At 44.0% G+C, this 25,340-nt stretch overlaps 1 protein-coding gene across 2 annotated transcripts in view; it reads left to right on the forward strand.

The window, feature by feature from the left end:
* The window catches only part of CAMKMT (calmodulin-lysine N-methyltransferase), a 596,098-nt gene that overhangs the window by 437,566 nt on the left and 133,192 nt on the right, over nucleotides 1-25,340 (forward strand). For both annotated transcript variants that reach the window (XM_040351550.1, XM_040351549.1), the window contains exons 5-7: nucleotides 4,238-4,292; nucleotides 5,396-5,459; nucleotides 12,592-12,658. In XM_040351550.1, coding sequence (XP_040207484.1) covers nucleotides 4,238-4,292; nucleotides 5,396-5,459; nucleotides 12,592-12,658 — 186 coding nt within the window. The remainder of the gene's footprint in view (nucleotides 1-4,237; nucleotides 4,293-5,395; nucleotides 5,460-12,591; nucleotides 12,659-25,340) is intronic.

Genomic DNA, 25,340 nt, shown 5'->3' on the forward strand with positions numbered 1-25,340 from the left:
TGCGGAGTGTATATAAGGCTCGAACACATGTAGCGTCCATACGACCGGGTTGCGTAAGAAAGACGTTTGAACGACAAGCGTGTAGGTATGCTTCGAACTTGGGACAGCAGTGGCATATTCAGGAAAGACAGACATTTAAAGGAGCACTAAGCCAAAATTGTTTGGGGCAGAAATAACTAACTTTACATTATATCAGTCTTGATTTCATGTCCTCATTGTCCCTTTTTGCTTTTAAGCAGCTGTAATCATTTGCATAAATCATCACTTCCTGGTTCTGCTCCCTCTCAAATTTATCAGGGGAGCTTGTCACTGTGGTCTAAGCTGTGTGTTTAAAAATCAACCAAAACAATGCTAATAATTTTTGAAATTAAAATATGCCCTGCTTTTATTTTTTTTGGGTTCTGTGTGTCTCTTTACTTCACAGAAACAATAACTAAATTTAAAACCAAAAGTGAAACTAGAGGCACATTATATGTATGCACTTGTATGTCTCTAGACACTGTAAACAGTAATTTCCTCCAAAAATATAGTTATCCATTAGTGACCCTTTAAGGGCTAGCTTGTGAGAAAGAGTAATTGACTTTCTAGATTGTGTAGTGACATTATTTTTTTATCCTTGGTTTTGGACAGGAAAAGATGAATCTCTTTAACCGACCCGACTTCTTGGAGATCTTCATTGATAGGTGGCAAGAACTTCCTGTTCTGTGGGCCACCAAAGACCCCATCTCTAGAAATAGAGAATTGCGCAAAACTGCACTGGAGAGCCTGCTCCCACTTGTGCGGAGACAGGTGGGGTTTGATGTGACAACTGACCAGTTGGAGGTCAAAATTGGGACCTTGAGAGGCACCTACAGGAAGGCACGCAACAAGGTCTTGGCTTCGATGAGGTCTGGAGCTGGAGCAGGGCGGGTATTTAAACCCAAGTTGTGGTACTACAGCAAACTGAGCTTCCTGGATGAACACCTGGAGGTTAGGGAGTCACTTTCTAGCCTTCGCCCCAGAAGCCACAGAAGCTCCAGCCTTCCCTCCAGCCAACCTGCTGCTCCCTCTGCAGAAGAACCCTCTCAGCAGCCTTCCATCCTGGATGAAGATCCAGATTTGCCCAGCTGGAGCCAGGTATATAGTACTTTCAATGTGCAAATATGTGGTGTTCAAATGTTGTTAAAGAGATGTAAATTAAGATATTAAAGGTAAATAAAAATTAGATCTAAAAGTGTTATTCCTAAAATTTGTCAGTATTGGCCATGAATTTTTGTGGTGTGATTGACCATAAAACATGGGTCAGAATGATTGGCTTAGCTAAGTCGTGACCAAAAAAAATGCTACAGTCAGGAGCTTAAATAAATAAACCAAAAATTTTTAAAAATAGTAAAACTTTACTTTTTTTCCATACACAGGACGAGACCAGGCAGCAGGAGGATCAGGAAAATGCCAGGCAGGAGGAGGACAGGGTGAGTGGCTTGGAGGAGGCTGCAGGCCCAAGTATCTTGGACGTGTTGGCAGGCCCAAGTATCAGTAACGTGGTGGCAGGCCCAAGTGGAGCGGATGAGGTGGCAGGCCCAAGTGGGTTGCACGAGGTTGCTGGGCCAAGCACGAGATGCCAGGTGTCTCCTCTTCGTCTGCGTCCGAGAAGGCAGGTGAGGGATACAAGGGTGCGTGACGCCTCACTAGCCCTCATTCGGGATGCCCATGCAACCCTGCAACAGCCTCCCACTGCTCAGGAGGGATTTGTCACAGTGGTTTTGGCCAAAATGTCAGAAATGACATTAGACCAACGCCTCCTCTTTGAGGGCCTCCTCATCACCCTGGCAAATCAGGGGGTGAGGGGTCTTCTCACAGAGGACACTGTGATTTGCCGCCATCCCCATCCTCACACACCACATAACTCCACATAACTCCCAAGCTTCTTCTTCTTCTCATGCTCCTTCTCAAGCTCCCCCACCTTCTTCTTCTTCTTCTTTTTCTCATGCTCCTTCTCAAGCTCCCCCACCTTCTTCTTCTTCTCATGCTCCTTCTCAAGCTCCCCCACCTTCTTCTTCTTCTTCTCCTGCTCCTTCTCAAGCTCCCCCACCTTCTTCTTCTTCTTCTCCTGCTCCTTCTGAACATTCTTCTTCCTCTTCTTCTCCTGCTCCATCTGAACATTCTTCTTCCTCTTCTTCTCCTGCTCCATCTGAACATTCTTCTTCCTCTTCTTCTCCTGCTCCATCTGAACATTCTGCTTCCTCTTCTTCTTCTACTACTCCTCCTCCTTCTACTGCTCCTCCTCCTTCTACTGCTCCTCATCCTTCTACTGCTCCTCCTCCTTCTACTGCTCCTCCTCCTTCTACTCCTCCTCCTTCTACTCCTCCTCCTTCTACTGCTCCTCCTCCTTCTACTCCTCCTTCTACTGCTCCTCCTCCTTCTACTCCTCCTCCTTCTACTGCTCCTCCTCCTTCTACTCCTCCTTCTACTGCTCCTCCTCCTCCTCCACCTCCTCCTCCACCACCGTCGGCTACTCATCCTCCACCACCTTCGTCTACTCCTCCTCCTGGCATGAGTACTACCCCTGTGGCACCACCTCCAGCCAGGCATAAGAGGAAGGCTGCTGAGAAGGCTGCAGAGAAGGTGAAAGAGCAGGCTGCAGGGAAGCCACCAAGGAAGGCCTTGAAGAAATCAAGAAAGTGACTCCCTTACTTCCATGTGGTGTACCAGAGTTCAGGCTGCTGTAGTACCACAACCTGGTGACATCTGCCTGCCCTGCTCCAGTTTCTGACCTCGGGGAGTCCAAGACCTTGATGCGTGACTTCCTGAATGAACCTCTCAAGTCCCCATTTTGGCCTCCAACTGATCACCAGTCACATCAGGCCACACCTGGCTGTGCACAAATGGCAGCAAGCTCTCCAGTGCTGACTTTTGCATATCAAATTTTTTTTTAATACCAAAATAAATGGTACATTTTTTTTTTTACAGTTCATACTTGTCCTTGTATTTTTTTACATTTCAATTTTGCAAGTGAGAAGGCAGGTTCTTATTTTGTAAAAATTGGATATAAGGTGTAATTTGAAAGGGACACATGAGATAAGACAAAGCAATAAGGTTTCTATGGGGGGAACTTGACATTACAAAAAATAAAAGGATTAGCATTTTTTAAAAATTAAAAAATAAGGTGATTAAAAGCAGGATTTAAAACACACGACCAAAATAAGGTGACAATAAAAAAAAAAAAAAATATTGAGTCCAGTAAGAAAAAGGTTCCACCTAATTTTAAGGAACTCTGTGTGAATATCGTAAAAAAAAAAATTAGTATATTGCTGTTTTGTGCCCTTAGGAAAAATTGTGTAAAGCGCTGCAAATAAACGATTAAATAATGTTGGAAGCGACACGAATGTGCTATCTCCAATCCAAACGCTAGTTTTACCTATGTTGGTCTCCAGTGTCTAAGTTTTTGACAAGTTTCTTAGCATACACACGACCGAGTTTCTCGTTTAAAAAACAGCCCGATGAAGAACTCGTCGAGCCAAAATCCACTGCCATCGAGAAAATAGAGAACCTGCTCTCTATTTGCTCGACGAGTTCCTCGGCGGCTCCATCGGGCCAAAAATGTACACACGACCGAGTTTCTGGACAGAATCCGGCTCTTCACCGAGATTCTCGACGAATTCTGCCGAGAAACTCTGTCGTGTGTACGAGGCCTCACAGTACGAAGTTATCTTTGGCTGAAAAAAAACAAAAACAAACAAAAAAAACAATAAACCCAGCCTAGCTGAATCAGTTTACAGCAATTTAACTCTGTACAAGTGAAAAACGCTCAGTGTTGTTTGCAGGGACCAGAAGAGAATTAATAATGCAATCTTCTGCTAACAATGACATTTCGCTACTTTAGCAAGTTTGAGTTTTAATAGAGAGTGCTATTGACAAAAGAACGAGAGAGTGGAGGAGAAAAAAAAAAAAAAAAAGGATCCTTCTCAGATTTTTTAGCTCAGCGGTGGCAGCGTTGCAGAAAACACTAATGAGGGAACCCCCTACTGGTTTGCCTGCTTTGTGACTTTTCTTTATCATAATTATTTTTAAAACGCAAAACATCATGAGGTCGCCTAGTACTGTCCCTGCAACTTGTTTACTTTTTTTTTTTTCTTGCGATGTGACTACTACAGGTGACAATTTGTTACATAGGTTTATGTGTGTGCATATAAATATATATGTATGTATGTCTGCTCATTTTCATTCTCATTTGTAAGGCTTCCTTTCTGTTTTGCAGGGACCTTGCTGTGTGTGAGCTAGGGGGTGGTATGACATGCATGGCTGGTCTCATGGTAAGTCTTTTCTCAATTCCAGTTCCATTCACAGGCTGGAACAAAAGGAGAGAACGGTTCCAGTGCCTCCAACATGCTGGGTCAGGAAACTGTCAACGGCATCAGCTGCGGTCAAGCTGGAGTCTTGAGAGAACTTCCCTGGTTGCCCCTGTATTTCGTTCCGTATTGATTTTATGGTTGCCTCGGAGAGCATAAAAAAAAAAAAAAAAGAAAACGCTTTTCCTTGAGTGTAGTCAATATCTCTTGTTGTGACATTCCAATCCACAATATGTTCCGTCTTGCCGTAGCCAAATCTTTTTTTTTTTGTTTCTCCCCCTCCCTCCAGATTACAGTCCCATTTGCTAAAATACAGGAATAGCTTGCAAATCACAGTTGGAGCACTATGATATAGCTGCTAATGTTTTGCCTGCATTATTACACCAACAAACATGATCCAGAGCTCTCCATAATTAGATTCTTTTGAGCCGGGATGGCCATTCAGAGACGCCGGTGACCATTCGAGTCGTGCATTCAGCAGATATTATGTCGCAGCCCAGTGCGTTAGACAAGTTTCTGTGTCTCTGCAAATAAAGGCATATTGTTACACTGATTGGCATTTGACAAACCTGTCGCATTTATACAATGTGTTGAGGTTACAGCCCAATGCGTGAGCATGTCAAGCTCACAAAAAAAAAAAAAAAAAAAATTACCCTTACAAAGCCATCAGCCGCCAATACAAAGTTATATGAAGGGCATCCAGGCAGCCAGACAGAAAGAGGCTGAAAGGCAGAATGACAGGCCTTGTGTGATGGTTCCACTAGATAAACAGATCCCGCAAATGAAAGCCTCTCGGAATACCATCATCCGCTGTCACAATGCAATTACCCAACAGAATGATAGCAAGATAGAGACTCCCGCAAATGGAAAGATAAAAGTATTGACTGATTTGATTGAATGATTAAAATAATGCAGACATAAAATGAAAAAAAGATTGAAGATTGTTACGGAGAAAGAAGATGGTGAAGAAGCATGATACTGAAAGCTTGTCAAACCTGCCTCCACCCCTCCATGCAGATGCGGAACGTTCCGTCATTTGCCCCCCGTAACTCTTCTTGTCTTTTCAGGTCGCAGTTTCTGCAGAAGCCAAAGAGGTCCTGTTAACAGATGGCAATGAGAAGGCTATTAAAAGTATCCTTATTAAAAGTACAGATGGGCCTGTAGTTACTGTATGGGTAGTAACTATTATAGTCATTGCATCAGAATTACAGCATCAACTGTTTGAATTGCGTCTGTCTAGTTGAAGAATATGTAAATCCAATCAATAAAATGTCATATGCTGTAAGCTTTAAAGCGGAGGTCCACCCAAAAGGGGAAGCTCTGCTTTTTCTGCCTCCCCCCCCCCTGCATTCCACCTTTTGGAGGGGAGGGGGGACCGAGTACCTGGTTTTGATAGGTACCTGCTCCTACTTCGCCTCCTTCCCCCCGCAAACGGCCCATTCACAGAGCACAGCGTGATTCGTGCATGCACAGTAGGAAACTGGCAGTGACGCCACAAGGCTTCACTGCCAGTTTCCCTTAGCCAAGATGGCGGGACAGCACCCGAGAAACACGGCTCAGGTGAGGACAATGCTAAGTGCCCTAATAGTAAAAAGTCAGCAGCTTCAGTATTTGTAGCTGCTGACTTTTAATTTTTGAAGGGAGGGGGCCCACTTTAATTGTTCATACCATTTCAAAAATAATTTTAAAATTTGTCACTTTCGTTTAAAGCCTCCAAGTTTTATTTCATTTGACAAAGGTTGTTTGGACCAAATTGGTCCAAACTAATTATTACCTTCAGTAATGCATGTGGCAGCCGTCAGCACTGTATAAACTGTATGTAACATCAGCTTCATACAGTATACAGTGATGTGTTCCAGCAGGGGGGGGTGAACTTCCCGTCCCATTCCTGGAACAGAATTGAGTCAGGCTGAGCTCTGCTTAGCCATCCACAGGGAACTTTGTATTTTTATGAATGAATACAAAGCTTCCTCTGATGGGCACAGGTAGAGATTGTGATGTCATCTGCCAGCCTCTCCACTTCACCCATTCAGAGAAGCCTTGAGTTCATTAAAAAAAGTACAAGCTTTCTGTAAATGGCTGAACAGCCACCAGCCTTACTCAATTTGACAGGATGCCCTTGTACCAATGCCAGAACACCGCAATGTATACTGTTTTACTGTATGTAGCTGCTGCTACATACAATTATAACAGCGCTGACAGCAGACGCATGTATTAGAAAAGGAAATAGTTAGTCTGGACCAGCTAAGATTTCAAATCCCTATACCAGCCGCATGGGCACTGACAGCACAGCAGGTGTGTACAGCAGGAACTGGAGGGAGGAGAGGGTGTATGGTGTTCACCTTTTATTTTTTTCTGTAAGGCCCCTTTCACATTGAGGCGTTTTTCATGCGGTACAGCGCTAAAAATAGCGCTGCTATACTGCATGAAAAATCATGCCCTGTAGTGTTCAATGTGAAAGCCGGAAGGCTTTCACACTGAAGCGGCGCGCTAGCAGGAGCGCTCCAAAAGTCCTGCTAGCCGCATATTTACCGCGGTATAGGAGCGGTGTGTTCACCGCTCCTATACCGCGCCTTCCCATTGAAATCAATGGGAAAGCGCGGTAATACCGCGGTATTAACCCTTTTCCGGCTGCTGGCGGGGGTTAAAACCTCACCGCTAGCGCCCGAATATCACGGTAAATACGACGGTATAGCCGCGCTACAAATAGCACGGCTATACCGTCACCGCGGCTGCACGCCTCAATGTGAAAGCAGCCTAAAGGTGTACTAACACTTAAGACCTCATTCACACCATACATGCAGAAAAACTAATGGAAACTGATGTACATATTTTACTTGTGGGGACACAAGTTTACATCAGTTTTCATCCAAGTCTCAGTGAGTTTTACAAAGTTAAAGAACAGATTTAAAGAACTGAGTCAATGTTCTGCTTTGGGGGCATGGCTATGAGCGGGATGTGAGCAGACATATCTCACAGAGCTCTCGATAGATGTCCTGCAGCGATCCTGTGTACAGCCTCCTAGACACTGAACCAGCGCACCCGATCACACACAGACACCTGCTGCCGGCTGCTGAGGCCCAACATGGTGCCGTGGTGGCCCTCCCACAGAGGAACCCTTGTGGTGCCGAGAAGCAAGACACTGTAAGCTTCCCCCGACCACGTCCCCATCGAGACGATATGTTGGGAGGCGACGTTCTGATGTCACCGCGTCAAGTGATTAGACCCAGAAGATACGGGCTGCATGTTCGGGGAGCCAGCCGGCTTGTCTTTTTATATGCTTCATGTTACTGATTTGATGTAAGTGTACAACTTTTTACCATTTATTAAATACTCAAGGATATTACACTATGCAAGTTCCCTCCTTTTTCTTATATATTCCATACTGGCGTGCTGTTTGAGGTAACCCATCAGTGTGAGTGTCCTGCCCTAGCGATATGATTTAAGGATACCATCAGTTCATGCTGTATTTGATCTCCTATAATTTAGAGATCAAATATTTCCGGTAAGAGGCAGTGTGTGATCGTGGTGGAGGTGTTTCTATTGTCACTTTTCCCCAGGACGCTTGTGGATAATTTTTTCACTTGGGAGATCATTGAATGTGAACACTTTTAACTTTGGACTTTATGGTGGGTTGTGGCTAATCCACAATCGTGTATTATATTCACAATTTATTTTGTTCATAGCATGCTTATTGGTGTCACTTTGGTTCTTCACATTATTTGCGCTGTTTCAGTGCATCTTACTAATAGATATATTTAGCGCGACTTTTTTCTTTGTTTACTGTAAGTAAACAGCCTAAATCTTCTTCTAAGGACCAGACGCGCAACATGCGCTTTTATGCCCAGAAGCTGTCCGAATCTATAAAGCAAGTAGCAAATGAGGGGACTGAGTATCCCCGGGAGGCATCAGACATAGATTAGGAGGAGGCAGAGGGCATGCAGTGTCAGGCTGCCATTACAGGCAACCAGCCAGCCAGCAGAAACAGAGGAGGGCAAAAAGGAGAGTGAGCAACCTACCCAGGCTGACATCCTAAGCACAGTGAATAAATGCTCTGCCTCTGTGGACACTCTCCATAATGTATAAATTTGGATTTGGACCGGGCTACAATTCATAAGTCCAACTACTATACCATGCTCCAAGGGCAGCCATAATGGAGGTGAGCAATATATCCCCCAGTTTTGACCTGCATAGGGGTACTAGACAGAGCTGCCCCTTGTCTCTGTTCCTATTTGCCCTTGCCATTGAACCTATGGCTGCACTTATTCAATCCAATAAGGAATATATGCGGCCTTAAATATCGGGCTCTACAAGAGAAATGAAATATTCTGCTTAGATTGATGATTTTATTTTTCGAAATAAATTACACAATTTCAGTAATTTTTCCCAGCATTGTGCATTTGGTTCTCACTGGGTGAAGATTGTTTTATTTATTTATTTTTTGTCTCACATCAGTCTATAATGTTACAGATTGTTTGAACACTTCCCTAACAGCTTTATGGTTGTAACATTACAATCTGTTTTTAAATATGCGGCCAATCGCACTTGGCACCACTAATTTCTACAATCACAGGATATTGCCCTTGGACTTGAGCAGATTTTTCTATGAGACAGCCGTTCAGCATTCACAGATGGCAGTAAAACTGAACTGTACAGTGCGAAGTGCAACTGGCACAGGCAAGGATTTACACAGTGAAGCTGTTGGGGATTGAGAGAGAAAATGGAAGGCGTCTGTTTGCATTTGTTCTCTGGATCCATTTAACTTGGATTTCATAGGAAGATGAAATTGTTATTCTGCAGCAATTAAGGTTCTTAAATGATCCCATCTCGAAAATGCAATACAAGCTGGGATGGTTGTATTACAATACACTATAGATGCTTTTGGTGTTTCACACACAACTGTATTGTTTTAGCAATTTGTAATAAATGGAAAATGGTACAGCATGCTGACATCACTTACACCAAGCTAATTGTCAGATACAGTTTTCAGTGTAAAGTACCATGTTCTAAATCATCCAAAGTAGATTTTATTGATGAAAGAAGTTGATCAATACACCCAAAAGTGATATTTATCTTTTTGGGGATGAGCTAACCATTGAGCTTCTTACAGGTTTCATGATTCCATCAGTGAGATCTTGTCTGGCTCCCATCAGCCTTCATAAGAGTTGTAAGAAATGTAGGTGTTCCTACACCTGTTGCTCCACAGTAATTTTTAACTGAGATCGTTTTTCACCATTATGCATTCTTGATGTAATTGGATTTTTTTTGCAAATAGACCTTTTAATAGCATCCACTTGCAAAGTTTCAGGACTGCTGGAATCAGGAGAACTTTGTGGACCCTTCCGAGAAAACTGAACAGTAGAAAATGCATGCCTTTATTCAGTGCAGATCCTGACCTCCCTGGGGCCCTAAGCAAAATGACATGTCACATTAAAGTTGAGAAGTGGGGGGGGGCTGCCGAAAATGACAATGGTGCTGCCTTCTTACCTCTTCTCCCATGCAGCCAGCGAGTTGAGAGGGTGAGGGGCCGAAAATGACTTCTCACCAGACGGGGCCTCTAGTGATTTGGGGGGCCCTCCGCAGCTTTGCGGGGCCCTAATCGGCTTGCATAGTGAGCCTATAGGGCGGATCGGCCCTGCCTTTATTCATTTCTAGTATTCTCCGTCTTTCATTCTTCCTTTCTGTAAGTCTCTGAGCTATTCAGTGTATGTAAACCTACATAATTTATTAAAGGCCTTGAGATCATTAGGAGTCTCTACTCTGGCGAGTTTGTCTTATACTTGTTCCACTATTCCTTGACGGAGCTGTATTTCTAGTGGTATCTGAAATCCAACAATGAAATTCAGTTGTGTGCTCTAGAACATTGAGTCTACCTTGCCGTAAACTTTGCAATTTTGCTTCAGCAGTAGTGCAGTGGTTAGGATTAATGAACACTTGATCCATAGCAGTCACAAAAGAACCAAAATGATCAAGGATTGTATTATCTTTCTCCACATAAGGGGAGGCCCAGGCTAAGGCTTCCTTAGTCAGCAAGTTGATAATAAACAGCACCTTTTTTCCTCTCAGAAGTAGATGCAGCTGGTTGCATCTGAAAGTATACTGTATGTGACGTTTGTTAAGGAAATCTCTGTAATGGAGACAGTCTCCACTGAACTTGAGAGGTAGAGGCATACCGGCGTTAGCATCTACAGCAGCAGTATCTCCAGAACATAAGTCCTACAATTGTCTCTAAGCTGATCAAGAAAGTCTTCTTGTAACACTTTCACCGCAATTTGCAGCTCATATTTTTTTCCCCTGGTAGATAACACCAAACTCTTGCAGCTCAGCAATTTGCTGCCTAAAAGGAGCCCCTTGCTACCATGTTTGTGGCCAGATTGTTCTGTCGTGATCTGGGAATAGGCCTGGAGACCAGTGGCTGTTGTAGTAGAGATTCATGAAGTAGTCAGCTAGATAAATACACAAACCGATCCCCTAAGTAGATGAAGTGAGCTCACCCAAGGCGTGGGATCTAAGGACTAGTGGGCGCGATCACCGCCGGGCACCCGCAATCGCTCGTCACAGAGCGAGAATCGGAAGCTGTGTGTCCTGGTTCTTTCAGGGGGAGAAATGACTGATCGTATGTTCATACAATGTATAAACAGCGATCTGTCATTTCCCCTAGTCAGTCCCACCCCCCTTCAGTTAGAACACACTATAAGGAACATAATTAACCCCTTGATCGCCCCCTAGTGTTAACCCCTTCCCTGCCAGTGACATTTTTGTTCAGTAATCAATGCATTTTTATAGCACTGATCGCTATAAAAATGCCAATTGTCCCAAAAAAAATTCAAAAGTGTCCGATGTGTCCGCCAAAAGGTTGCAGTACCGATAAAAATTACAAGTAAAAAAAAAATTAAGCTCTATTTGTGGGGAAAAAAAGGACGTCAATTTTGTTTGGAAACCACGTTGCACGACCGCGCAATTGTCAGTTAAAGCGACGCAGTGCCAAATTGCAAAAAGTGGCCTGGTCATTGACCAGCAAAATGGTCCGGGGCTGAAGTGGTTAAATAGGAAGTTGATGGGAGGAGCAAAGAGTTCAAGGTCCACCAAAAAGATGGTACAAAGTAAGGTTGTCCAAGTAATCAGGCTGGGAGCTGTCCAGCATATCAGGTGGCACAGAGATAAGAGCCACAGCCAGACTCTGAAGGGGTCCCAGGTTCAGATTCTGACAATAAATAATTCAATTATTTAGTTTCTGGATAAAAGTTTGTTTTTAAACCAGACTTTAGTTAAGAGACAACTAGAGAGGAAAGACAGATTCAATTCCTCCAAATAAAGCCTCATACACACGATCGGACTTTTCTGAATTTTCCGTGGATTTTTGTTTGAAGGGTGTTGGCCGTGAACTTGGTATGTATACACACGGCAGAACTTTTTCAGACAACTTTCACCAAATCACGTGGTTTTTAAGCTCTTTACCGCCACCCTTTGGGCAACGTCTGCTATTGTTGTCTGATCTTTAGCATTGGTTCTTTAGTCCGACTTTAGTCCGATGGACTTGTCTACACACGATCGGATTAGCCAACGTAGGACATTTGTTGCCAGAAAGTTTGTCTGTTCTCACAGTGAACATTTGTTCGATAGAGCAAACACGGTCGGATTGTGCGCTAAAACAGGTCCGTCGGACATTTGTTATCAAAAAGCCAGATTGTGTGTATGGGCCTTAAGGGACATTTGGAAGCTATGGTTCCCCAAGTAGCTGCAAGTGGTTCATGAGTGACTAAGTTGGATATCACTGAAGTAGATGAGTTGGGACTCATTAAAAAAACGATAGACATTATTTCTCCTTTCTCTTGATAAAGAACATGTTGTACTGCATTTAGTATTTGTCCTTCCGTTACAGATTGTTTGATTACAAAGAAAGCATTTTGAGTGGTTTTCTACTTTATGGCCTACATACGACAAATAAAAACCCCTATTGCATCAGTCTCCGTGTATAAGCTAAAAATCGCAGGTGGCATTTTGTTGAAAAGGCTAACTCCATGCAGCAACATTGATTTCATTTTTGAAAATGATATTTGGTAATAAAAAAACAGTTCTTTCCCTATTTATACCTCGCTACTATTTTTATTCGCACATTACTCATATTGAATGAATGGTTGGTAGCAATTATATAATCCTTCGATTCGGAGGCAAACTGGGCGCCAGCTATAAATCCTGAGTGAATTGGTAGTGCTTAGATGAAGAAAGTCACAAAATGTTCTCCTTAACAAAGTCTGTACAGATGTGTCCCACATCATCTCAAGAAGACAAAATGCTGAGGCTTTTAAAAGCCATTCGGTGTCTACTAGGTGAGTTATACATGCACTAGATCCTATTTTCAATATGTTTTAAGTATTAGTGGCTCTGTTGAAGTTCTCTATTGGCTTTGGGAGGCCATTGCATTATCTTCCAAAGTAATAATTGTTTTTTTTTGTGTTGAATTATTTTATTTTGTAACCCTTATATATATATAATCGGTTTGTTTTATTTTTTTCCTTTACAAGTTTCGACTTTGTATTATCACATTAACAGTCATGTCCATGAACTAATTTAGCATCACCAGGTGCTTTTCTCATCTAATGCCGCGTACACACGATCGGTCAAACCGATGAGAATGGTCTGATGGACCGTTTTCATCGGTTAACCGATGAAGCTGACTGATGGTCAGTCGTGCCTACACACCATTAGTTAAAAAACTATCGTGTCAGAACGCGGTGACGTAAAACACAACGACGTGCTGAAAAAAACGAAGTTCAATGCTTCCAAGCATGCGTCGACTTGATTCTGAGCATGCCTGGATTATTTTTTTTTTCAAAATTCTTTATTTAGTCACAACAGAAGGCGCGTCCACATGGACCACAATGCCTAGATTTTTTTAGATTTAAATTTAAAACAAGATTGCTTTTTTTTAACCTATGGATAAATAACCGATGGGGCCCACATGCGATCGGTTTGGTCCGATGAAAACGGTCCATCAGGCCGTTCTCATCGGTTTGACCGATCGTGTGTACGTGGCATAAGGCTCAAAAACGTTTTAAAGGTATTTTGACTTTTTTCTTTGCCTCTAAATGCCCCTCCATGTTAGCTTAGGTGTCCACACATGAGTGTTTACAGGTATTTAGAAGCAGGAGTGTTTGGAGGCAGAAAAAAAGCACATCACGTGCATGTACTGAGTAGGAGGGTTTGGACTGAGAGAACACATAAACATGCAAAGAAGCACATAAACATGTTTATGTGTTAATACATTCTAATGGCTGGAATAAGTGAATACTCTGGCCAACAGAATGCATTAATGCCAAATGTGTGAATGCACATAAACGCACATGCAAAAACACAGATATTACTGCATTTCTCCAGCTAATTTTTTCCTAGGCATTCTTTGGAGTACAGTGTGCATGGAACCTACAGTAGGTGAACCCGATTTTGTGTCAATCTCGCTCTCTTTCTCGGCGAGATTGAGCACCTACGAGCCCCATCGCGGGAGCCAGCGCCGAGCTGGCTTGCCGCGATGGAGACAGAGCCGTCATAGAAGCGACGGGAGATCCGACTTGGATTCCCGCCAATTCTACACGTGTGCGGCGTTTGTTATGAATCCTGAGGGGGAAGTCCCCGCCGGATTTTAAATAAAAATCCGGCATGGGTCCCCCCCTCAGGAGCATACCGGGCCCTTAGGTCTGTTATGGGTTGTAAGGAGAGCCCCCCTACGCCGAAAAAAACGGCGTAGGGGGTCCCCCTACAATCCATACCAGACCCGTATCCAAAGCACGCTACCCGGCCAGCCAGGAAGGGAGTGGGGACGAGCGAGCGCCCCCCCCCCTCCTGAGCCGTACCAGGCTGCATGCCCTCAACATGGGGGGGTTGGGTGCTCTGGGGCAGGGGGGCGCACCGCGGCCCCCCCACCTCAGAGCACCCTGTCCCCATGTTGATGAGGACAGGGCCCCTTCCCGACAACCCTGGCCGTTGGTTGTCGGGGTATGCGGGCGGGAGGCTTATCGGAATCTGGGAGCCCCCTTTAATAAGGGGGCCCCCAGATACCGGCCCCCCTAAGTGAATGAGTATGGGGTACATCGTACCCCTACCCATTCACCTGCAAGAAAAGTGGTAAAAACACAAATAAACCACACAGTGTATTAAAATATTTTATTTTTCTGCTCCGGAGGCCGCCCCCTGTCTTCTTTATTAGCTCTTTTACCAGGGGGGGCTTCTTCTTTGACGTCTTCGGGTGGGTGGGGGCCGCCGTCTGGTTCTCTTCCACCGCCGGGGGGGGTGGCTTTTAAAAAAGCCCCCACCCCCCGGCGGGTTTCCTCCGGCGTCTTCGGCGGGGCTCTTCTTCTTCCGCTATCCCGACGGGTCTTCTCCGCTATCCGGGGGGTCTCGCCGCTCTCCGCTGTTGACTCGTCGCACACCGGTTCTTCGTCTCGCAGTCCGGTCCCTTCTTCCGTGCTGTACGTCTTCTTCCGCGCTGTGACGTCATGTTCTTCACTTCTCTTCTTCTCCCGATGTTGACTCGACTCTTCTTCTCCCGATGTTGAGGGCATGCAGCCTGGTACGGCTCAGGAGGGGGGGGGCGCTCGCTCGTCCCCACTCCCTTCCTGGCTGACCGGGTAGCGTGCTTTGGATACGGGTCTGGTATGGATTGTAGGGGGACCCCCTACGCCGTTTTTTTCGGCGTAGGGGGGCTCTCCTTACAACCCATAACAGACCTAAGGGCCCGGTATGCTCCTGAGGGGGGGACCCATGCCGGATTTTTATTTAAAATCCGGCGGGGACTTCCCCCTCAGGATTCATAACAAACGCCGCACACGTGTAGAATTGGCGGGAATCCAAGTCGGATCTCCCGTCGCTTCTATGACGCGCTTGCTGGGATGTGCTGTCACTATTCCAGTGAGTGTGAGATGTCGGTGAGATCTCGGCACCCTGTCGCCGAGTATCAGCGCGACGCTGTCGTGCTAAAAGCACAATATCACAAACACCTACTGTAATTGCATGTTAAAACAAGCACTTACTGGGCCTCTGTAGCTATAGGTATTGTGTAGAAATCAATCTTCAAAGTAACAACAGAGCGTTGATTCTCTTATTTCGAAAACTTGTAAGCTTGTGTTCAACCTTGAAGAGGCACATCTGTTAGAAACCTGATTTTAGCATCTCTTTTGCAATATTTGAGAATTAATTCTTTCACAGTTATGCTGCGTACACACGGTCGGAATTTCCAACAACAAATGTTTGATGTGAGCTTTTGGTCGGATATTCCGACTGTGTGTAGGCTCCATCGGACATTTGCTGTCGGAATTTCCGACAACAAATGTTTTAAGAGCTGGTTCTCATTTTTTCCGACAACAAAAGTTCTTGTCGGAAATATTTATCGTCTGTAGATAATTCCGACGCACAAAAATCCTACGCATGCTCAGAATCATTGAACTTATTTTTTCTCAGCTCGTCGCAGTGTTGTACGTGACCGCGTTCTTGACGTTTGGAATTTCCGACATCATTTGTCATGTGTGATCGTGTGTATGCAAGACAAGTTTGAGTGAACAATCCGTCGGAAAAAAATCCACGGCTTTGATGTCAGAATGTCCGATCGTGTGTACGTGACATAAGTGTACAGCTAGAGAGATGCATCGCATAGTTGCCCATTATGTGTCACTTATCTTAAAAACGAAGCCTGCGATGTCACTTCTGACGGAAGCCTCCATCTTCAGTCCTCTTCCTTCCGGGGTTGCCAACTCCGGCTCTGTGACTGGCCGGAGTCGCGTGATGTCACTCCCACACGTGTGCACAGGAGCCGCCAGTCACGGCATCACCTCCTTTAGAAACTGCACGAACGCCGTTTCTAAAGTGCGCCTGCGCCTGTTGTCTACAGCGCATGCACCATCGGCACATTTCTCTATTGTAAATTTCTCCTAAACCGTGAAGGTTTAGGAGATATTTCGAGCACCTACAGGTAAGCCTTAATCTAGGCTTACCTGTAGGTAAAAGTGGTTGTATAGGGTGTATAACCACTTTAAAGGGGTTGTAAAGGTAAAAGTTTTTTCTATGCATGAAGGTGAAAACACATCTGTGGATTAGCGGCCCCCCGTTTACTTACCTGACCCCTAGAAATTCCTGCACCGTGAACGTGCAGGCTTCTCAGCTCATTCATTGGTTGATTGAAAGGAACGCAGCCATTGGCTCACGCTGCTGTCAATCACATCCAATGACGTAGCGCACCGGAGGCGGGGCCAAGTGATTCAGTGAGCAGCTATCGCCGACTGTATTACTGGAGCGCGCCGGCAAGAACTAACCACCATGCTCGCATGAAGGTGGTGAATTCTTGCGGGAAGAAGCCGAGACAGCCGCCGAAGGATCCCAGAAGACCAGGTTCGGGGCCACTCTGTGCAAAATGAGCTTATACTTACGTGGTACTTTACTTTTGCTTTCACAACGATCCTGCTGTCTGTATTTGTCTACTTTACTGTGCTGTGACCCATCCAGGGGGTCCTGCACACCCTGCTACTGAGCTAATCCCTTACAATATATATTCACGTACACAGTGATATTCACATACACAGAGCCAGTGCTGAAGCTTAATCTAAAGTCACTTTCACAGTCTCACAATCATCCAGAAACTTTTTGTGAAAATCAGGTCAATTGCCGGTTATCTTACAAATGTGTTTTAGGACAGAAAGAAGAAACTGGGGCACCTGGAGGAAACTTCTCAGACACAAAGAGATCATTCGGGTTCTATACAGTTGTTTTTTTTACATAAAAGACATGTTATACTTACCTGCTCAGTGCAAGGGTTTTACACAGAGTGGCCTCCTCGTCGGGGGTCCCCCAGCGGTGCTCCTGGCTCCTCCTCTGCATCGCGTACCCCCACGGAAGCCGCTTTCCATGGGGGCACTCGTGCGGGCGCGCTCCCATGTCCTGCTGCTGTGACCATTGACACAGACACCAGGACTACGCCCCACCCCCCGTGTCACTGGATTTGATTGACCGCACCGAGAGCCAATGGCTCCTGCTGTTATCGATCTATTCAATGAGGACCTGAGACAGTGGCTGGAGCTGCTGTACTCATTGCTGGAATGATCGGGTTCAGGTAAGTAAAAGGGGGTTCTGGGGGGGCAGCTGCATGCATTAAGTTAAAAAACCTTGAAACTGTGCAACTTCTTTAATGTCTGCAGCCCTGTTCTGCCAAAATGTGACTTTACCCAATTCTGAACTGTTTATATTATTGCTGTGATACAGCTAGAATATGAAAGGAAGTTACAAAACAGATGAAATCACTAGTTTTAATCTTATGAAATATGAAAGGTGGGTCATGTCACTGAGAAGCACTGAAGCATCGAAAACTCATAATATTGTTTATATTATTTTTTCCTATTTCGGTCAATAGACTTTTATGATGTATAAAAGGTAATATTTTATGGTATGTTTGCATAGAAAATACTGTTAACGACCAAGGACGTGTACACATTTCCCTGCATGGAATTATTTGCATATAAATAAGATGTGTTTACAGTGGGTGAACTCAAATTCAGATTGCTAATAGAAGAAACATCATTTGTCAGACATCAGCAAGATTCCACACAACTTATTGCCAACACTACGTCTGAATGAGCCCCTTGTCATAAACCTGTATGGAAGTCGTCTCTGACTCAGGTGACATCCTGTGATAGTTGTGTGGCTTAAATCATATGCTACATGTTATTGCATTTATATGAAAATAAGATTGGTGGCATATTAGATCGAATTCATCAGTACTAAAACAACTCTTCTTCTGTTAGCTTTGTCATAAGGAACTGAAAATATGAAATTAACCACTAGCAGACCGGAAGATTTGCCTGCTTAATGACCAGGCCATTTTTAGTGATACGGCACTGCGTCACTTTAACTGACAATTGCGTAATCGTGCGACGCTGTACCCAAACAAAATTGACATCCTTTTTTTCCTACAAATAGAGCTTTCTTTTGGTGGTATTTGATCACCTCTGCGGTTTTTAGTTTTTTTGCTATAAACAAAAAAACACGCCAATTTTGAAGAAATTTTTTATATTTTTTACTTTTTGCTGTAGTAAGTATCCCAAAAATGTTTTAAAAAATCTAATTTCTTCATCACTTTTGGCCAATTTATATTCTTCTACATATTTTTGGTAAAAAAATATTGCAATAAGCGTATATTGATTGATTTGCGCAAAAGTTATAGCGTCTACAACCTAGATGCGATAGATTTATGGCATTTTAATTATTATTATTATTATTTTTACTAGTAATGGCGGTGATCAGTGAATTTTAGCGATACTGGGACATTGCGGCGCACAGATCGGACACTTTTGATACATTTTTGGGACCACTGACATTTATACAGCGATCAGTGCTATACAAATGCACTGATTGCTGTATAAATGTCACTGGCAGGCAAGGAGTTAACACTAGGGGGCGATCAAGGGGTTAAATGTGTTCCCTTGTGTGTATTTCTAACTGTGGGGGGAAGGAACTGACTAGAGGAGGAGACATATTGTTGTTCCTAGCTAGTAGGAACAGATAATGTGTTTCTCCTCTCCTCACAGAACAGGGATTTGTGTGTTTACACACACACACACGTGCGTCCCTGTTCTGGCTCTCATGCCCGCACATCTGTTCCCCTGCTATAGGCATTTAAAGGGCCAACATACAGCTACGAATAGTATAATAATAGTATAATAACAGCGGCTGGTTGGCAAGTGGTTAAACAGCATTGGTATGCAACAAGTAAGATCAATCACTAGACTGCAAATGCATCTCTGAAAAAAAGCACATTCAGTCTTCATTGACTTTTTTTTTTAAAAATTGGCCAACAACATTCCCTCCTGAACCCCCCCCCCCCCCCCAAAATAACTTAAAGCACTTCTCATCCTCTTCACTCTCCAGCACTGTCCTCTTCCACCGATGATCGCCAACATTTTTTTTCCTACTTCAAGCTTACAGTTTGGCTCACAGTGGAATCCAGAATAGGAAATCGCTCACACACCCCAATGTTCTATGCAGCCCTGAGAACTGCTTATTGCTTACACCAGAGCAGGGGTTCTCAACTTCTGTCCTCAGGATCCACTAACAGGCCAGATTTTAAGTATTACCTTGGGGAGATGCAGACTAGAGTACTGTAATCACTGAGCAGCAAATTATATCACCTGTGATATATTTCAGTTATCCTGCAAATCTGGCCTGTTAGTGGGTTCTGAGAACCACTACACTAGAGCAGGGGTGCCCAAACTTTTGTAGAGCGAGGGCCACTTAAGCAAATTGGTAACCGGTTGCGGGCCACAATGAGCAGAGCGGGAGGATGACAGGTCCGTGTCCACTGACACAGCCCACTCTACAGGCCCTCAGATCCAATCTGCCCAGACGGAAGGTGGCAGATCCCTTTCTATTTTTTTTTTTAGGTAGGGACACAAGTCTGTTTACATCTGCTGCTCCATAGAGGTAAATAGTGAGTCTGATTGGGTCTGACCAATCGTGTGAAAGGGGCCTAAGGCTGCTTTCACACTGATGCTCCGCAGCCACTTGCTTCCTATACCAGCGGCTTCATTCACAAAACTGATGCTCTGGGTTGGCAGGTCAGTGATCTGGGCTTGCCAATCTGCCAGCCCAGAGCAGGCGGTCGGGGGCCATATCAGAGGGCTCCATGGGCCACTGGTTGGGCACCTGTCAGGACCTGGGCTTGAACCTGGGACCTCTTCTGTGTCTGGCATTGTCTCCTCCCACTGAGCTATCTGGGATGCTGGACAGTTCCTTGCCTGATCTGCTGGATAAACCTATATTATCCATTAGACTACTCTGCTTGGTGTCTTGATTGCAGCTGAACCCTGAACCCCTTGCTCCTCCCATAAACTTCCTATAAAAGCCTTGTCTCACCCTTCCTCTTTGCCAGGTTATTGTGCCTTCCCTGCCAGTGCCTTGCTGTTGTCTTTCCGGCTGCCATTTGCACCTGCAACCACCCGTGTTTGACCCTCGGCCTGTTCCTGGACTACTCTACTGCCCGATCCCAATCTGCAACCACCCGTCTTTGACCCTCGACCTGTTCCTGAACTACTCTACTGCCTGATTCCAATCTGCAACCACTAGTGATTGATCCCTTGGCTTGTTTACTGACCACGCTGCTGTTTCGTCCTTGTCTGTTTATCTGCTATTGGACCCTGACTTGCTCACACCCTGGTGGGGCAAATTTGAGGACCGCGACCTGGTACTAGCTTGCAGCTAAACCCATCTCCACCATCAGGAGCTCTGGGGAAAACCAGCTAGTACTTAGACTCAGCACCTCAGGGGAGCCTGCGTCATCTGCCAGAAGTGACTGTCTGTATACCTGTCTTCAACTACTATAGCTACTGGCCTTCAAGCCCGATGCCTGATCGTGACAGCACCCCTGCACTAGAGGATGATAACTATGGCTCCTCAACTGATTCGGTTGAAGAAACTGAGGGGTCAATTTAAAACTAGATATTGCTCTCTGCTGGACCCAACAGTTTTCATCCACATTGTGTCTGGCGTTTTTTGTTTTAGCCAATAAATGCAAGCGCAGTGTTAAAGTGTTTGTTATCCCAGCATTTCATAGTCCTGATATATGCCTGCTGTACCATGCACGTGTATAAAAAAGTCTTTCTTTGTGTGTGTTCCTGCCAGTCCCTCTGCTTTACTATTACAAACTGTCCATACCAAGCAGGATAGCACACCATGGACTGAGTTCTGCTGGGAACTCAGCCTGCTCTTCTCCAATGATCAGACTTGCCCTGACATGCTCCCCACTGCACAGCCTTTTACTGGGGAGCTCAGTGTGCTGTTGCTTCTTCTCCCCCCAGCTCTTGACAGAATCATCCATCAATGCACTTGAGTACTCTCCATTATCTAAGGCTACTTTCACACTTAAAGCGGAGGTTCACCCTAAAACAATTATATACCATTACATCCAGCATACTTCCGACATCTACAGTATGCTGTTTGTTTTTTTGCCGTTCATACCGTTTTATTGTTATTTTCCCCCCGGCTTCCGGGTTCTGGCTCCCGCGGGACTGGGCGTTCCTATTCAGAGGTTAGATGATTAACGTCGAGTGAAAAACTTCCCCTGGCACATAAGGCGCGTCACCAGTTTTCCATAACTAGCCGACCTGCGAGTCGGCTCTATATGGCGCCTGCGCAGTCAGCTCTACAGCGCAGGCGCCGTATAGAGCCGACTCGCAGGCCGGCTAGTTACAGAAAACTGGTGACGCGCCTTATGCGCCAGGGGAAGCTTTTCACCAGACGTCAATCATCTAACCTCTGAATAGGAACGCCCAGTCCCGCGGGAGCCAGAACCCGGAAGCCGGGGGGAAAATAACAATAAAACAGTATGTACGGCAAAAAAAAACAAAAAACAGCATACTGTAGATGTCGGAAGTATGCTGGATGTAATGGTATATAGATGTTTTTTAGGGTGAACCTCCGCTTTAAGGCAGTTAAAACAAATCCTGAAAGCAGCATCTTTGGGGCAGTTTGGGAGCGCTGTATACATTGCTCCTAAACCACCCCTGTCCATTAAAATGAATGGGCAGTGCTTCCAAATTGCATGAGAAGCGATTTGGAAGCGCCGCGACACGGGCGGTTTTAACCCCTTCTTCGGCCGCTAGCGCACCCCACTGACAATAAAGCTTTGCTAAAACGAGCAGTGCTTTACCGACAACGTGGCAGCGGCTACAGTGTGAAAGTAGCCTAAGACTTTCCAGTATAGCACCCCAGCAACAACTACACTACCATGCTTTTAAACACTTTTTTATTGTAAGGCTCTTAGCTCAATCTAGTGCGACTCTTGATATCAAATGCATATGGAATAACAGCTAGAGATGGCCTGGCAGTTCGCCCGCTGGTCGTTTCGTGGCGAACTTTGCTCGTTCGCGGTCCGCCAAACAGGCGGACACAGTCGTTCGCAGTCCGCCATTTTACATTGAGAAGAACTTTGACCCATGACACATTCATCGGGTGGTGCAGGACAGCCAATTGAGACATTTCAGCACATGGACATACCCCCTACCTTATAAATAGACCTGATCTGGCGGCCATCTTACATTCTGCTTTTTGTCAGTGTAGGGAGAGGTTGCTGTTTGGAGCAGGGACAGGCTGTATTGAATCAAATAGCTATCTAAAGGGTCCACAACAGTCCCTTTAAGGACTGGTATAGGTGTACTACTTGCTGTGCAGTATATAGGTGTAATACATTCATATACTTTTTGTCAGTGTAGGGACAGGTTGCTGTGTGCGGAGCAGGGACAGACTGTAGTGACACAAATTGTTACCGAACAGGTCCACAAAAGTCCTTTCAAGTACTGGTATAGGTGTACTATTGTTTGGTGTGCAGTATATAGGGGTGTAATACACTTATAATATACTTTCGAATATAGAAAGCATATTATAGTGGATTTGTATTGTGCAGCATTGTGACTGGTGGTGTATTTGGTTACTGCTGAATTTTTGCCTCTTTCGCTGTGTTACCTCTGCTACACACATTCACAAAATTTCCTGAAAATAAAGTTTCATAACTGGTGCGATAAACCAGTGCCCCCCCAAAACGACAGATTGAAACGGGGTGTTATATACCTTCTTCCACATATACTGTGCTTCTAAAAATATACTTTAATAATAGTGTATTTGGGTACTGCAGAATTTTGTCGCTTTCGCTGCGTTACCTCTTCTACACACAGTGACAAAATGTCTTGAAAAAAAGTTTCATAACTGGTACGATAAACCAGTGGCCCCCCAAAACAACAGATTGAAGCGGGGTGTTATATACCTTCTTTCACATATACTGTGCTTCTCTAGAGACTTTTTGTCACAGGGTCATTTAAAAAATGACAGGCAGAGGAAGAGGCAGGCCCTTACACAGGGGTGGTAGGGATAGGGTAGGAGCACCAGGCCGGTTTGTTTGTGATACCGTTATGACCACAATGAACACAGGTTACTTATACAACTCCTTTTTCCATTGCTTATTTCATTGGTCAATAAACATTTTTTGTTCTTGGGCACTGCCAGCAGGTTACCTGCTGGATGGCCTCAAGCTGGTTCTTACCATGAACCTTTTCTTTTTTGAAAATGAGGACTTTAAACAAATTCGTGGGGAAGATCAGCATCCTGGTTTACCCTTCTGAACCATTTTAGAGGTTTGTAAAGTTGCTGAGGAGATATATTGACGACATCTCTATGAATATTTTTGAATGTTTTTATTTCTAGATATAATGTTTTATTTGGGGTATTACAAGATGAATATTACATCTATGAAAGTTGTGGTGTAGCACTAAAATAATAATAAAAAGTTCATATGTAACATTCCAATAAATGACAATTGAAATGTGGATCCAATCCAAAGTTCATATGCATCACTCCAATAGATGACAATCTGAAATATGGATCCAATCCAAAAGAAATTTAGACGAGAGGAGGAATCAAGTGCAAGGATAATACCTGAACCTCCACCAACACCCAAACACACTGACCCTTACCGTCAGTACATATAAAATGCACATGTAGGATATTCCAACCCAAGGAACAGATGGAACTCTTGATTCACAGGATAATAGATCATTCAAAGAAAAAACATCCACCACTTCTCCTTCTATGGACTTGTAATTTCAAAGTGAGCTTGGAGATCAGCAAGGCATATAACCCAATAGGCTCCAATAGCATGAACACATGTGTAGGAAATGAAAACAAAAACATAGCTCATTGCGCAGACATCCCATTAAACAAAGGTTTATTTTAAATGGTGTAAAGATGCACTCGCATGTAAAATATAAAAAGCAGGCATGTAGTTATGAAAGCGACCTGCGCTTCCTACCAGTAAGATGGCGCTTTTCTGCTCAGCCCTTCAATAGCAAAATAGCGTTAGCCTTCCTCCACTGGCCCGACGTTTCTCCACCAGCGTGTGTCATCAGGGGCTGATTGTAATGATTACTGATATGAGGCAATCATACATTATGAATTTTTTTTCTAATGTTTTTGTTTTCTTTACTTTTTATGTTCTTGTTCTTACACTGGTGGCTGCAGGAGTTGCCTTTCTATATCTATATATACGTGGTCTTTATTAGAATACTTGGATTGTGGTGACGGTGATTGTATCCAGCTTTCAGTCATTCCCTTGTTTGTGATTGTTTGAAGATATTTTTCAGATGCAGCTTCTAATGGTCATCTAATTAACTAAATCGATTCCAAGTGCTCATGCTATGTATATATAAAACATTGATCTGTTCTTATTATATGTTGATGTGTTCCTGTCTGAGGAAGGGAGCACTGACACTGTAACGATGGAATACCTATAATTGGTTTTGAATAAATGTTTGTGCAGCAATCCCTTGAACTTTCTTTCTATATATGACCTGTGGAACGGTCTGAATGAATTTCACATTTAAGCTACAGACGTGCTGTTCACCCTGTCTGCTTTGGATATATATATATATATATATATATATATATATATATATATATATAGATATCTATATGTATATAGATATCTATATATATATATATATATATATTTATATATATATATATATAATATGTGTGTGTATATGTATATATATATATATATATATATCCGCACAGTAAATATATCTTTTTGTTCCTCTGTTATGGCCTTTTTTTTTTATTATGTGGCACTGTTTTTATACTATGTTACTTTTTTGCCTATTTGTGCTTTTAACATACATTTGATTCTTTTTTATGTTCTTGCCCGTTTTGTTGGCTGGTTGTTATGACTGTTATTCCAATTTACCGTTTTTTGCTTCTGCCCTTTTTCTTTATGGTCTCCTGCTCACCCCATCAGAAATAAAGGATGTTTGATTTAATGTATGATCAAGCTCACTGGAGTCTTAGTGGGAGGTGTGGCTGCTGATGCACTCCTTTCTGGGGGCGGTTTTCTTTTCACGTCCAGGCATTGTGGGTGGGTTGCCATGATGATGGCGGCAATGCTAGACAGAGCTTTCACCCTTCAGGAACTTTATAAAATTATTTTATTAC

Source organism: Rana temporaria, chromosome 4 (assembly GCF_905171775.1).
Source record: "Rana temporaria chromosome 4, aRanTem1.1, whole genome shotgun sequence".
NCBI classification, from domain to species: domain Eukaryota; kingdom Metazoa; phylum Chordata; class Amphibia; order Anura; family Ranidae; genus Rana; species Rana temporaria.